Here is a 14,250-nt window from a genome sequence, read left to right on the forward strand (position 1 = left end):
GGAATTATATTCACCTGTTCATTTACTTTGCCCATTTGGCTATTTAATAGTCTACCTTTTCTTTATCTATTTGTGTAAACTTGGCCATTAAAAATTTGCTTTATACAGTATTAAAAAAAAAGCTATATATGTTATTATTTTATTTAATAATTAATCCAATTTGAATAAATTGTATTTAATTTTAATCATCTTAACCATTTAAAACAATGAGTGCTATTTTAGTTTTTTATATTTTGCTGCTTTTAGAAATTTGTTTTATTTAACATAATTTGTATTTTCAGTATGATGCTATAAGCTAACTGCAGAAAAGCAACTAATGAATATTTTACTTTATTAAATAACACTAAAGGAACTATAAAGATTTAAATAGCTTTATATGCAAGTTAAAAACTTTCCAAACTCAGAAACGGATTTTCTTTTTTTGGGGGGTAGCTTTCTCTCAAGAGCTCTTATTTCAAAACCCAAATGGGATTTCAAAATACAAGTAAATAAATGTCAAAGCCTCTTGGCCTCTGCTCTGCCATTCTATGCCTGAAATCCTGCCAAAAGGAAATTTTCCATTCAAGGACTGGCATTTACTAAACTGATGTTTTTAAAGACTCACTTTCAAAAGTAGTGGAAACTTTGTGCAACTTTTGAGTCCCTCTCTGTGGATAGAATAGACTCCTCTGTAGACATTTTCCACAAAGGTAATATTTTCTGAAAAACGAATCTTAAGCCACTAGGTCTATTGGTTTTTCCCAGTGCCAAGCACAGAAGATAACAATCAAACTAAAAGCTAGTGTCTTACTAAGTATCACGGCACAAAGAGGACAGAAAGAGAAAGGGCAGAAGAGAAAGTGGAAGAGAGAAAGGAGCTTGGTCCAACAGTTTACTTTGGAGAGGGGCACATTTGTCTCAAAATTGTATACCGTTTCACAACTGAGCTGTAGCGAGACTGGCTGACTACATAACATCATTTTCAATTACTGTTAAGATCAAATAGTTAAAGGCTGGGTTCACTTAAAGAATCCGAATGGGAAATATGGAGTAAAATCAGAGGATTAGGGCCCCGCTTCTGTTTGCCAATCCAGTATTAGTGGGGAGGAGGAGTGCTTTGGGGGGACCTGTGAATGAGTGTGGATTTGGGAAATGGAAACTAAAACTGTCAGCCAGAGAAACCCTACGATATTCCTAAAAGGAGCTTTAAAAAAGTTAACGAGAACCTGAGGGATAAATCAAAGGTAGAAATGAAAATTACAGAACGTTAAGTGAGAAAAAAAAAAATCCGTCTACAATGGGACTGTTTGTACTTATAAAGGCAATGCCTTGAAGCAGTCTGTCCTTAAAGCTTTCTCGCCACTCTCCTTAATTCTCTTACATCCCTTTTATCGCAGCTTTTCTTGCAGTGCACCCTGGAATTATTCCCCTATGAGACTTCTTTTTTTTTTTTTTTCCCCTCTCTTGTTGTTGCTCCCTGCACTAGGGGCCCTTTTTCTCATTTTCTAGTATTTGTTCAGTAATGGTACATAGAGGAGGTTGCAAGGCAGAAGTTTCGTGGTTTGGGAAACTTAGGCCTTTGTTGTGTCATTTCCCCTGCACCTCCACGCCCCCAGCCACGTGACCAGGACAGGCCGGAATTTTGTGAATGGAACTGAAAGGTGGCTGCAGGGGCGGGGAGAGGCTCCTCCCCCTTCCCTAAAGCGGCCAATCTCCTAGCGGAGCGCTGCGGGGTCAGCAATAAACAACAATAGGCTGGGAACATACGGTATATTATTGGCTGCGGCGAGAACCGCGCGGGGCCCTGAGCTGAAGCTCCGCCCCCTCCCCGTTACCCTGGATACTTGTCAGGCTCCGACCGCTGAGAAGGTCTTTGGAAACTGTTGCTCAGATTACAGAGGCTGGGTTATCCCGGGAGTGCTTGGCGGAGGGACACCCTTGCTATTGGCTCACGGCCTGATTGCACCCTCAGAAAGTTCCCAAGAGCCTCAGTATCCCAGCCTCCAGGCGCTGGCTGTAGCCGGAACCCCTCCTGGCTGGGGTTAAAGTGCAATTCCCGCTAAAAAAAATGCTCGTAGGTGCGCGCGTTAGCACCCGCTACTATGATTTATGAGTTTCAGGGAATGCATGGTCTGTGTCCTCGCTGTTCACAGTTATTGGTGTTTCTCCAGAAATACGTTTTCTTTAAAAATCTATTTTAAAAATCTTTCCCCTTCTGGTTCCTGTGGAGCCTTGTGCGCTCACACTCCATTTTAATGCGTCTCCATATCGTTCCATTTAAGGAAGGAAACTTTCAAATAGAAATTGAGAACTGCAGCATGTTTTCCAACGGGCGGAACAGCTGCCGGAAACATCCTTTGGTCTCTAGCTCTGGTCGCCACTAGGATCACAAGTGAATTTCAACACCACTGAGTCCCTGGTCCCATCCCCATCCCCATCCCCATCCCCAACCCCTGCTGGGTCGTGGTTTCCTAAGTGAGTCTACAGCGCCAAGCCCCACACGAGGGTCAGAGCAATTGGTTTCAGAGTTGCAGCCCTCACTTTTTAACGTCCTAGTCATTGTCCTTGAAACCCGAGCTCCCTCACTGCTCGCCCCCAACTCTGGGTTGTGGCGCTTAAAAGCTGAAGAGGAAGTGAAAGCGTCAAGTTCAGTAAGTGACACCCTCTGTCTCCGTGTATACATAACAAAAGCTCAGGAAATGTGCGGGTCCCTCGGATATCCGAGCCACCTCACCCCCTCCCTGTGCCTCCCCACCTCCAAAGTGGACTGGCAGCACCTTGTCCCAGTGCACATGGGGGAGAAATCTGACTTTTATACTTTTCCTCACCTAGATTGCTCCGGAGCCCTCCCAGTTCTCCCTCCCAGCGCCACCCCGCCTAACAAGCAATCCCTTTGCTTTTCCCAGGTGCTTTCCCCACAGCTTCTTTATTTTACTGCTCCCTGAACGATAGGGTCTTGTTTTACTTGAGGAAGGCCGTTAAAAAAAAAAAAAAAGTTTTTTATAAACCATAGTGATGGTGGTCGTGTTGAAACGGCAAAAGAACTTGGGCCAAAAACTTAGTGGGAACAACGCAACAGACTGAGGTGGGCTCATCAGGTTAAAAGTGTGTGTGTGTGTGTGTGTGTGTGTGTGTGTGTGTGTGTGTGTTGGGGGGATGGTGATCTTGAGGGAGGGGAGGGGAGGCGGGGGAGTAAGGAGGCACGGGCTTAGTGGATCAGGCTTCAGAGTATATACCCGAACTGAACAAAAGTGTTTTAGGAAATCAGCTCAATAGTGGACCAAACACCAGTAAGAACTGAGGACTCGTTACACATGGATCCAGTATGCCCCGGCGCCTTAACAATAAGCAGCGGGTTAGGAAGGCAGCCGATTTTCCTCTGTGGCGTTTTCAGGCTGTGGACCCTGCACCAGTCCACCAAACACCGGCTTGGACAGAGGGGCGCGCGAGATCCTGGAGAAGGGGCAGCAAGCCGCCTGATTGACAGCCCGAAATCTGATCTTGTGAAAGAGACGCGGAGCCAATGGGAGGCAGCGATCCATCAGTTTGGATTGGAGGCCCCTGGAGGAGAAGTAGAGGAAAAACCACCGAATTGAGCTCTGTCAGAGGCGCTTTCGGCTTCCAAGGGGAAGTGCTGGGCAATAATTAATGTTTTTATTAAATTTGGAGGGAATTTTTTGCAGCAGTTCGCCTAGCGTGGCCTTCAGGTGGGTCTTTCCAACAACTTTTTATGTCTCTCCAGATAATTGCATGGTTCTGGGTTGCAAAAACTATCCTTATGAAAGAGGTGTCTCCGTCTCTTTAGTCCCGTTAGGTGCAAAGCAAGTCTCGTTGATCGCCATTGCTAGTTTTGCACACGTTTGCGAATCAGAGCTGCCCGGGGTACACCGACCGCCCAGGGAAACATCGAGAGTGTACATAAATACATCGTCTCTTGTTCGGATTTTTGCTACCGCCGAAAATATGTAAATTGTGAACTCTTGGCTCTCTTTGGATCCAGGTGAAGGAGGCGGTGTAGGGAGGGTTATTTTTGTGAATGGGACTGTCGGAGGGTAATTAGCTATGCAAATTCAAGAGCTTCATTCATGATTTTTTTTTTTTTTTTAGCCTAAAAGCCATCTTGTTCCCCTCTAGGTTGACAGAAGTCCAGATCCCGAGGAAAGCTCCTGCTAAATGCTCAAAATATAAAACACTGAGCTGAGATTTGCGAAGAGCAGCAGAATGGATGGATTTTATGACCAGCAAGTGCCTTACATGGTCACCAATGTGAGTGATCAGTTCGAAAGTTGCTGTTTATAAACTTGACTCCGGGGGGGGGGCGGGGGGGATAGAATGAGAAGGGAGGGGGCAAGGGGGTTGGGATTGCAGATATTTTATCTGCTTTGTTGCCACTGTAGGGCGACTCTGCTTCTAGAAGCCCAATCTTCAAAATGAGCTTACCTTTCAGTGATTTGGATAAGGCATAGTTTTATTTTTAAGACCCCCCCCCCTTTTTTTTCCTGATTAAAGTGTCCAAGATGAGTGGAAGAGTAGATGGAGGGCAGCAGCAGCTGCTGCACTCAAAGTTTTTGGCTGGGATTGTCTGCCACATTGAAAAGAATGAAGTTGAGACAAATACTGACACTTTCTGTTTACATGGGGTGTTTTTGTTTCTTTTTTTTTCCTCCGTCTTTTTCTCTCGTAGTTTTTCATTTCACTACTCTTCACTACTCTTTTTTATTTTTTGAGGGGGGTATCAGGATAAAATTCATTGTATTTTAATTTAGCTTTGACCCAGCTTAAAAACGACTTGAAGTGTAATTGCTTACTGTTGTTTTGATGCTGAGATACCATGAATATATAACTAATAACTAGTAGTGTGTTAGGATCGGCTCTGGGAAGCAACCCTCCGGGGCTGTTGAAATCCCAGCATAAGCTTTCACTGTCAAATTAATGCAGAAAATGAATATTAGAATTGATACTGTGGACTTTAATTTTTCTATCTAGAGAGAGGATTCAGTAGACGTATGTATGCATGTGTTTTTTTTGTGTGTGACATTTGAGGTTTACATTCTTTTAAAGGATTTTATCTTTCCCTTTGTAGAATCAGCGTGGGAGAAATTGTAACGAGAAACCAACAAATGTCAGGAAAAGAAAATTCATTAACAGAGATCTGGCTCATGATTCAGAAGGTGAGGTTTTATTTTGGGCTGAATTCCCCCTTTCCCTATATTCCCCACCCTCACAAAGAAGAGGAGCACTTCAATCTTTGCTTAAAAATAATGAACATTCAAATTACTGTATTTAACTAAGACTTTTTTTTTTACTTAGAGCAATTACCATAATGTGACAGTTTGCATTGGAGGATATTTCATGGCCCTGTCACAAACTAATGAAAGAAGGAAATAAAAAGTTAACAGTGACGTCCTTCTTTTAATCATTCTTTTATGTTTAAATACCCTTGCCCATATGGCATATAACTAATCCCATACACTAAGGTAACAATTTAAAAATATCCAACACAGTGGGACAAATCAAGGAGCGATGAACACTGCTTAGTTTCTCCTTTCTACTTTATTAGAAGTTAAACAATATAAATTATTGTTTGATTTCCCATCCCCCTTACACTAAAACCATATACTGTTATCAAACTTTTCATGGGTGAATTCGATGACTCCATGGCGAGTTCATAATATCTTGTTTGTAGGTATTAAAGTATTCACTGAATTATAATTAAGGCCTAATTAATAATTATAATACCTATTTGGGAAATTAGGTTACAGATTCTTTTTATGAACTGTTGGTAGGAAGTCAATGTATTATAAATTATTCCAGCCATATGGGAGCATTAATAATAAACTTAATATACTTAGATTTAATTATCAAAGTTCAGTCTGCCATTTAGATTAGGTATATTAAATTCTGAAACTTCCTGAAATCTTCATAATTATTGGACACCTCTCTCCCTCCCCACTATGACAGAATACAAAGTTTTGCACTTGATAATAAACAGGTGCCAGGGAATTATCTTTCTTTGACTTTTGTAAACTTATTAATATAGAAATTTTCCTCTGAAAACTAGCATTTAGTAGTTGTCCCTTTTATCTTTGAACCCAAAAATGTACATTACTTTGAGAGTTACACCATGTACTGTTACATCTTTCTTATAAAATTCGGAAGATATAAATAAAATGTTTTTCAGTCTTTAATCTTTTCCCTGTTACTATTTTACAAGAGTTGAATATATTTAAGAAAGGTTTCCATGGATAGGCACATCTTCACTTCAGCCTTTTTTTTGAATCTTAGTGTATGTGAGTTGTTTGGTGTCCCTAAACTTATTAAGCTATTTGAAAAAGGTGGGAAAATATATTGACTTTATTATTTAGTTGACTGCAGTAATTTCTTAAAGAAGTATTGTTTGATAGCCATCAAAAGGAGCAGGATTATTGAGATATTTAAGTTATGAATTCTGTTTTCTTTTTGTATTGACCTCCCCCAAATAAATTGATATGTGTGTGTGTGTGTGTGTGTGTGTGTGTGTGTATCTAGTTGTATGACAAACATTTCCATTTAATGAAGCCTAAAGGTTTGCACATCTTTTGTCTTTCACTTGTTTTTTAGAACTCTTTCAAGATCTAAGTCAATTACAGGAAACATGGCTTGCAGAAGGTAAGGCAAAATAAAATAAAATAAAATAAAATTCCTTTAAAAGGAGGGGAAAGACAACTCGAAGGGGGGGGAGGGAGTCCTGAACTTGCTGTCTTAATGTTCAGCCCAATTAATTGAGCTCTAAAAGAGCCACCTCATGTGTCATGCATACATTAGAGCCTCTGATGAGTTTGTCTTTGGGGAATCTGGGGCTGCACTACCCAGTGTCATCACAAATTACCAGGAGAAATTGCTTCCAACTCACAATCACATCTGCTTTTGGCAAGAACTAATGCACCAAGACTTCAAGTTCTAAGCCTCTGTTCAGATTTTAATTGCAATTGATCAGGTTTATATTATTGTACCTCGAGAGACCTCCTAGAGCCAGAACCCAGCTTGCTGTTTCCTTTAGAGCAGTGCATATCATTATTTGGTGTTCTGGTGGAGGACTTTTCTGATGGCAGAAATTAGTTTCTCTGGGTTCATCAGGACGGGATGCTTCAAGATTTAAGTGCAAGTGTCTTCTTTCCACCTTGTTCACAACACAGAACGTTAGGTGTGTATCCAATACTTAGAAAATCTATGGCTTTAAAATATATCTTTGGGGGCTTTGAGGAATTTTAAAATGTTTTCTATTTGTTGTTACTATGATGTGATGTTTGCTGAAAATGACCTTTGCTATTATGCCACTTCTATTAGGATTTATTTAATACAGCAAGGAGACATTTAAAGGCATTATTTTAATTTTTGACTACTTTTGGATAAAAAATTGTGTTGCAATCTATGGTACCTTTTATTGCGTAAACTTTATTTTAGAGGAACAATGAGATACTGCTTCAGTACAGCTTTATACAACTTGAGAAATGTCTAATGTTGAGGGACTTTTTGTTGGTGTCCATAATTTGAAATTTTTCTTTTGGATCTGTCCTAATAAATGTGAAATATTAATTTTGTACTGTTATGTGTTTTGTGGGAAACAAAGAAAGTTATAGATATTTAAGCATTGAGTATAACTGTCTTATTTCTGTTTTTACATTATATGGGAAACATAGTTTTTAGAACACATTTTTAAAGTGTTTAAAAGAAGAGGCAGGGTCTCTTTAAATGGAACCCAAGTGTTGCTGTCGCTATTTGAGGCCGACTGCTGTGTTTTATCGGTGGTCTTGCTTGCAGTTGATAAAGTTGCTGTTAGCATGTAAAATAAGTTTCTTTGTTTTGCTGATATTCTAAATCTCCAAAGAGCTTTTGCAGTAGTCTTTTTTAATCTTTTAAGTTAAATAGCTTTCCTGGGAGCCCTTCGGAAAGGGTGATTGTATTTGTATGTTAATGAAAGGTAAGTACTAATGAAAGTTTTAGTTATATTTAAAGGTCATTTTGCTTGTCTCTGTAAATGAAACTTATTGCAATACATCACTTATTATTGCAATATAAGCCATATACTTCAATGTAACTTTTTCAAGAAAAAAATGCACAGAGGTTCTTGTGTTAACGTTTTTCTGTTAGTCTGGAAAGTTGAAGGTTTTGAGAACATTACATTTATGAGAGAATTTATTTGCTTACCCCAAATAACTTAAAATATCTATTTTAATTGTTCTGGAAGGTAGGTTTCTTCTTTAAGATGTTTAAGTCTCATTGATTCCAACTCGGTGCACTTGCTGGCAGATTTTGAATGTGCATAGCAACTCTGTTCCTGGAATTTTAAAATGTGGAATCTGTGACAGACTCTTACCATTTTATAATCAGTTTCAGTACAATTTTTCACTTTGGACTTGTTTTGTTTCTTTGTGCCTTGGATAAGTGATTTGAATAATTTATCCGACTTTATCTTTCAAAACTCTATACTGACTGTTCTTACCCATGTGTATTAACATGCCTGTAAATCAAATCTGAAGATTTAGCTTTATATAAAATAAACCTAGAAAATGACTGATGTATTTGGAGGAACATGGACTTTTACTTAGAAAACAATTCATAATGTTAAATAAGTTCAGGAATTAATCCCCAAATTCAAGAATTAAATACGTAGGTGGGCTACTATTTACAAACTATGGATACAATTGCACTTAGAATAATTGTAACATTCTCCAAAATAGTTTACATTAACTTATCCCATCATGATATAAGCAAAAAGTTGTTACTATGATTTTTTTTTAATCTAATAGTGAGAAGTTTGTTTTTAATATTTGTTATACTGCGTATTTATTCTTATTTTTAGCAATTATAGCTAAGTATTACTGGCATTAGCATTTTAACTTGACTTATTCCACTCTTGAACAATTTTAGCTAAAAAGAGATCTCAAAATTACACTAGTTTATTCGTAGCTAGATTTGTCCATTTATGTCCCTCTGGACATTCAGAAATTATAACCTTGCCAAATTGGCTGACCATGCACCGTGTACATATTTCTTTTCATAATAATTTGTAGCCAAGAAACTGACCATGGAATTTTAAACCATCTTGACCCTTTTAAAGAAGATCATTGACAATTAACCAAGTTTCTCCTATGAGTTAGAATCCCACTGGGAAGTTAACCAGGTCAAAAAATCTTATTGGACCTGAGAGTCAAGTTTAGTTGTCCTGTGTCATATGAAAATCAGGTAAAAAAGAAAAAATTTTCGAAGTCACTAAATACTTGGGAGATGATGTGTCTTAGCATGTTTATTTTTCCTATAAGAATTTTATGAATTAGACCAAAAGTGCAACATATGGATTGGTCTTAGGTAAATTATTATGGAGTAAGAAATATGTTTTACGTCTAAGGAGAAATTGGGTAATAAGGCAGGGCTATTTGACGGTGGGTTTGGAATCAGTTTTTTTTTTAATTCATTAAAGTTATCTCTAAAAATAGACTTCCATTCTCTCAAAAAATTTATTTTCAAACAGGGATTAAAAATGTGTTTGTGAAGATTGTAACTTTATATTAGTATCACTTTCCAAGTACTAATGCTGCAATTTAAATATTTTTAACATATATACCACAATTTAAAATAACCATGTTTCATTCTGAAGGAAATCGAAAAGGTAATGTTTTCAGTGAACACCGTAGCAGTTTAAAAACAAAAAAGTAGAAACTGTATCTATTTTATATTTTGTTATAGCTACTTAATATTGTAATTTTAACTATGTACAACTCTTTATTGATTCTTTGCCTTTTGAATTAGATTGCTACTGACAGAAAGGCAATTTCAATTATTTGATCCCATGAAATAATGAGTTCAAATATCAATCCTATCAACATCACGGTAACGTCCGTTCTTAACAACCTGTTTTAAGTGGTGCTTTAGCGAAAGATGCCCAGAAATTCATAGTTAAAATGGACCCTTTTATACGTGGGGGACAGAAATAGAAGTATGCAAATTTGAGTTTTAAATAGATTACATTCTAATAAAGTTGTTTATTAAAGTTTACCTACTAACACAACCTAAAGAGAAATAATAAATTTCGTATGTATCTAATAGAAATGCATAGTACTTATTTTTGCTGTTGGTCTAGATTGTTCTTGAGGTTCCCTTTCCTCAGTAATATTAAGGGAAAAAGTCATCAACGATTCCCTGCCATTAGGGCAAAATGTTTTTCCATGGAGTTGTAGTAAGTCAGGTTTCATGCTGCCACCACGCTTGAGTCAAATTTTTATCTTCCAAGAACAACCTTTCTACATGAAAGTTTCGTACCTCATGTAGAAAAGGCTGTTTTTTTTTAAATTGTTTTCTTTTGTTTTATGTGACCTTCAGATAATAATCAGGTTGACTTAAAAGTAGAGCTATCCTTGTATCTTATCAGTTCACTTCAGTGGTGATCCTGTTTATATTCAAAGTCATTTATTATGAAGTTCCTTAAATATTATGTGCTGTTTTTGGTATACACATTGTCATCCAGCAATACTCAGCAGTTATAATGTACTCATTTCTATTTTTCAAAACTTACGCCTTTTTTTTTTTTTAATAAAACATAAATTGAATATGTGCTCATGAATGTTTTCCTGTGATACAGTAAAGAATAAAACCTTTAAAAACATTATTTTATGTGGTTTACATAAAAAAGGAATTGAGAATTTAAACATTAAAATAACAGCATCTATACTATTTCTTAGAATTGAGCAAGAGTCATTTTGGGGTGGGTGGGGCTACTACCCCTCTTTGCATTGTACCAGAAAATACTCGAAACTGGGAAAGAAACACTTCGCCTTTGTACTTGATTAAAAGATAGGTAATGTATTATATTTCTAAATATTCATTGGAATTATAGAAATGCCTTTCATTTGAGGTCTATTTGCAAAATAGAAATGTTTAAGAATAGAATTTGGATTCGGTGTAGCATAATATAGTTTTTCCAGAGGGCCTAACAAATGTTTATGAAATATTGCTAAGCTTCTCTAGTTCAGTTACAGGAAATGTGTAATTTCTTGAAATTCATGATATAACTTCATTCCCTTTGACCTGTGTACAAACTTGTAATTAAAATAATAAAAATATTTGTCTGGAAACAACAGGTCTGAGCTACCCTTAAATGTTCAAGTCATTATAATAGGTCAGTTTAGAGTTAGGAATTGGAACTAATTTGAGACTAAAGACAACTAAAACGTGCTGTTTTCTTTTAGAACATATAGAATGTCTTTATCAAAATATAAAAGATGTTCCTGTCGTGGGGAAATAGCCCCCTTTTTTGGTTTGTTTAAATATGTTTATACTTCTGCATTAATTAATGCTTATACATTAGTACAATCATTTTAATGTTGAAAGCGGATGTGGTATAAAACCAGGCTTAGTGGCCTCATGATTATTTTATTCCATGGCCTGAAGCTTCGTTTTAGCATTAAACAAAATACCACTGTATGAAGGTTGATTTTTCTTGTTGTTTTACTTTTACTGAAGATTTAAAATTCTTCAGAGAAAGTTGTTTTTAACCCTTTGATTCAAAGTGAAATGCTACAGAGTCAGCAGTAATCTGTTATAATCTTAGGATCAGAAACTTTGAATAATAGGCCAGAAAAATAAGGCATTTTGAAAAGGGTGTTTCTCCTTCCTTCCATCATTTCATCCTTTTTTTCTTTACTTCTTTCCTCCCTTCCTTCTTAGTTTTGTACATTTAAGTTTCTTTGACAAGTTACCCTACAAAGCAGGATGGGTTAAATATGTAAAATATATGGATTTAATTTTGTAAACTTGCCATTTATTTAAATGTATGCCTTAATGGATCTGAACTGTATTTGATAGAGCACATAAGATTGTGTTTATATTGCAAGTTCAAGTTGACTTGCTTCAGCTCTCTAGAAGGGTGTGACATGAAAAGATTGTGGTTGGGCCACATGGCTCATGCTGGACTGTGTTTTTGTGAATGGAGGCAGAACTCCAGTTCTGCCTGCTTGTCTGGAGGAATTGCTGAGGAGATCAGCTGTCTCATTCACGGGCAGAAAGAATGACTCATACATCTTCCGCCTTGTTTGGCTCCAGGTCATTGTTACAGTGGATAGAACTGGTTTTAATTAAATATTAACCCCTTTTATACTTGACAATTTGTTTCCTTTGTAATTTTTCCACTTTTCCCCTTAGCTTTAAAAGAAAACTCAACAGGAGCCTAGTTTGTAAGAAAAAAGGAGTTTTTAACTGCCTGCAGCCAACCTTGGAAAATATTTAAACGCTCAACGTTTTCCTAAGTAATGCTTATTATTTTATTTGAAAGTTTAAAATATGCAGAAAGGCAAGCTCTATTTACCCCCCCCCCCCCCACAGGAAATGTTAGTTTAAAAAGTATATAATAAAATTAAATATAAAGGATAGTGATTCTGTGACATCTAGACCAGAATTAATACTTTCATTAGTTTATCATGATATGTACTGCAGGCTGGAGAGAGAGACAGAGAGAGAGAGAGACAGAGAGAAAGACAGAGAGACAGAGAGAAGGAACTTTGGATAATAATCTAGGTAAAGCAAATAGCTGAGAGTGCAGACACTACCCTTTTAAAGCCGAAGTCCTGAGACTTGATGGCCACTTGTCTATTAATGTGCAATGAACTGTTAGAGCAGCTCCAGCTATTACCAATAAAATCCACCTGCTTAATCTCCTTGAAAGCCTTTTATTGGTCTTTTGGTATATACTTTCCCCTCTTCTCCTTTCTTCTCCTTCCCCTTCCTCTTTAATTACATAATGTGGGGAAACATTTTCATTCCTCCAAGGTGATTATTCCAAGCATAGTTTATAATATATAGTAGTGAAAACAAACTTTTTTTCTTTTTTTCGGTTGGCCTCTATTGTTCATTTTCCATTTTGGAGTTGGTATGACTTGTCACAAATTTTTAGGCAGCTGCATTTTGCTACTTCACAGAATTCCCGAGAATTGAGAGGGAAAAAAAGGAAATGTATGATACGAGTGTGGCAATACTTTGTCATATTTTCCTTGTCCAGATCCAACTTGTGTTTTTCGTTAACTGCTTTCCTTTTACTCTAACTTCAAATTAGAGGTAGACTTAAGCCTTTGTCTGTTTAAGTAGCATGCTGCTTCATTTGGTCTATTCAGTTTCTGAAGATTAGCTTCTGTAAAAATGTGAGTCATATGTTTTTTGTTAAAATTCTGTAATATGTTCAAGCATAAGTGTGAAGTATTTATTCAGTATGTTAAGGAGTTAGAACAGAAATAGCAATTCTTATTCTTTTTACAAATTGCTAGTATGCAGCTATTTTCTGTGTATTTGTGAGGTAGAACTCCCAGTTTCTTTTGCTCCTAAAGTTTTGCCTTTTTTTACACACATGTCCCAACACACGTACCACACACCCACCAGAGATTTTTATGCCTTTCTTGAAGTGATATGTGTCATGGATTTGCAACTTGGTTTTATGATAGTAAGAAAAAAAGAAGTCTGGCCTGTAGTACATTCATACGAGCATATTCAGTTACAAATATACTTTTGTTACTCATCAGCTATTTTTAACTATTCCTGTAAGGGATATTACATTTTTATTAGGTTCTTGTAAATGTTGGTTTTTGAAAAGCATAGTAATTGTTGTGGTTGATAATTTTTGCATCTCAATACTTACATCTATCTAGATGTTAATTTAGAAGGAAAACCAAAACATGTGGCTATGATGGGAAAAGTACGCGGGATTTGATTCTGTCTACTTCCTTTTATTTATTAAATAGATGTTAAAAATATTTTTGTAACTTTTGGGGGGCACTCCTCCAGTTTTAATTTGGAAGTCTGAGAAAACTCAAGTTTACTTGTCATGTCAAGAAAAATGTTTATAGCTAAGAGAATGCTAATGTACAAATTTTAGCAGTTGTTTTTATCCGTGTCCAATATAACTCATTAGAAGATACTAGACTTGCATTATAATAAGTAAAGTAGTTTTTTGCATGTGAAATGGAAAAATAATGGGTGGGTGGTGGAGACTTGGAAAGAAGAAACTAACTTTCCTTGAATATCTGGCATTGCCTCGCATTTTGTTTAGAATATTTTGTTTAATACTTATAAAAAAACGTGTATTATCACTACTGAACTGAGGAATGAAATGCAGTTCAAAGAGGTTAACTAATGTAGCAAGTCATAGAACTATGATTTGAAGTTTGCATGACTTTAGTTAGTTAGATATCAGACAATAGTGGAATAGGAAGAGAAAACACTTCTAATATAGGCTGAAGAAATAGCCAT

At 36.7% G+C, this 14,250-nt stretch overlaps 1 protein-coding gene across 12 annotated transcripts in view; it reads left to right on the forward strand.

Annotated features, from left to right (window-relative positions):
• Window positions 1-3,242: 3,242 nt before the first annotated feature.
• Window positions 3,243-14,250, forward strand: part of ETV1 (ETS variant transcription factor 1) — a 90,226-nt gene continuing 79,218 nt past the window's right edge. For 2 of the 12 annotated variants that reach the window (XM_088797726.1, XM_088797727.1), the window contains exon 1: window positions 6,796-7,162. In XM_088797726.1, the coding sequence (XP_088653852.1) occupies window positions 7,102-7,162 (61 nt within the window). In that variant the 5' untranslated portion in view covers window positions 6,796-7,101. Of the gene's footprint in view, window positions 3,687-3,784; window positions 3,980-4,086; window positions 4,246-4,384; window positions 4,584-5,062; window positions 5,151-6,579; window positions 6,628-6,795; window positions 7,163-14,250 lie in introns of those variants that run through there. The other 10 variants (XM_088797720.1, XM_088797718.1, XM_088797721.1 and 7 more) reach the window with 10 other exon arrangements.

This window comes from Rhinolophus sinicus, chromosome 4 (assembly GCF_057876585.1).
Source record: "Rhinolophus sinicus isolate RSI-liver-muscle chromosome 4, RSI-T2T, whole genome shotgun sequence".
Lineage (NCBI taxonomy): Eukaryota > Metazoa > Chordata > Mammalia > Chiroptera > Rhinolophidae > Rhinolophus > Rhinolophus sinicus.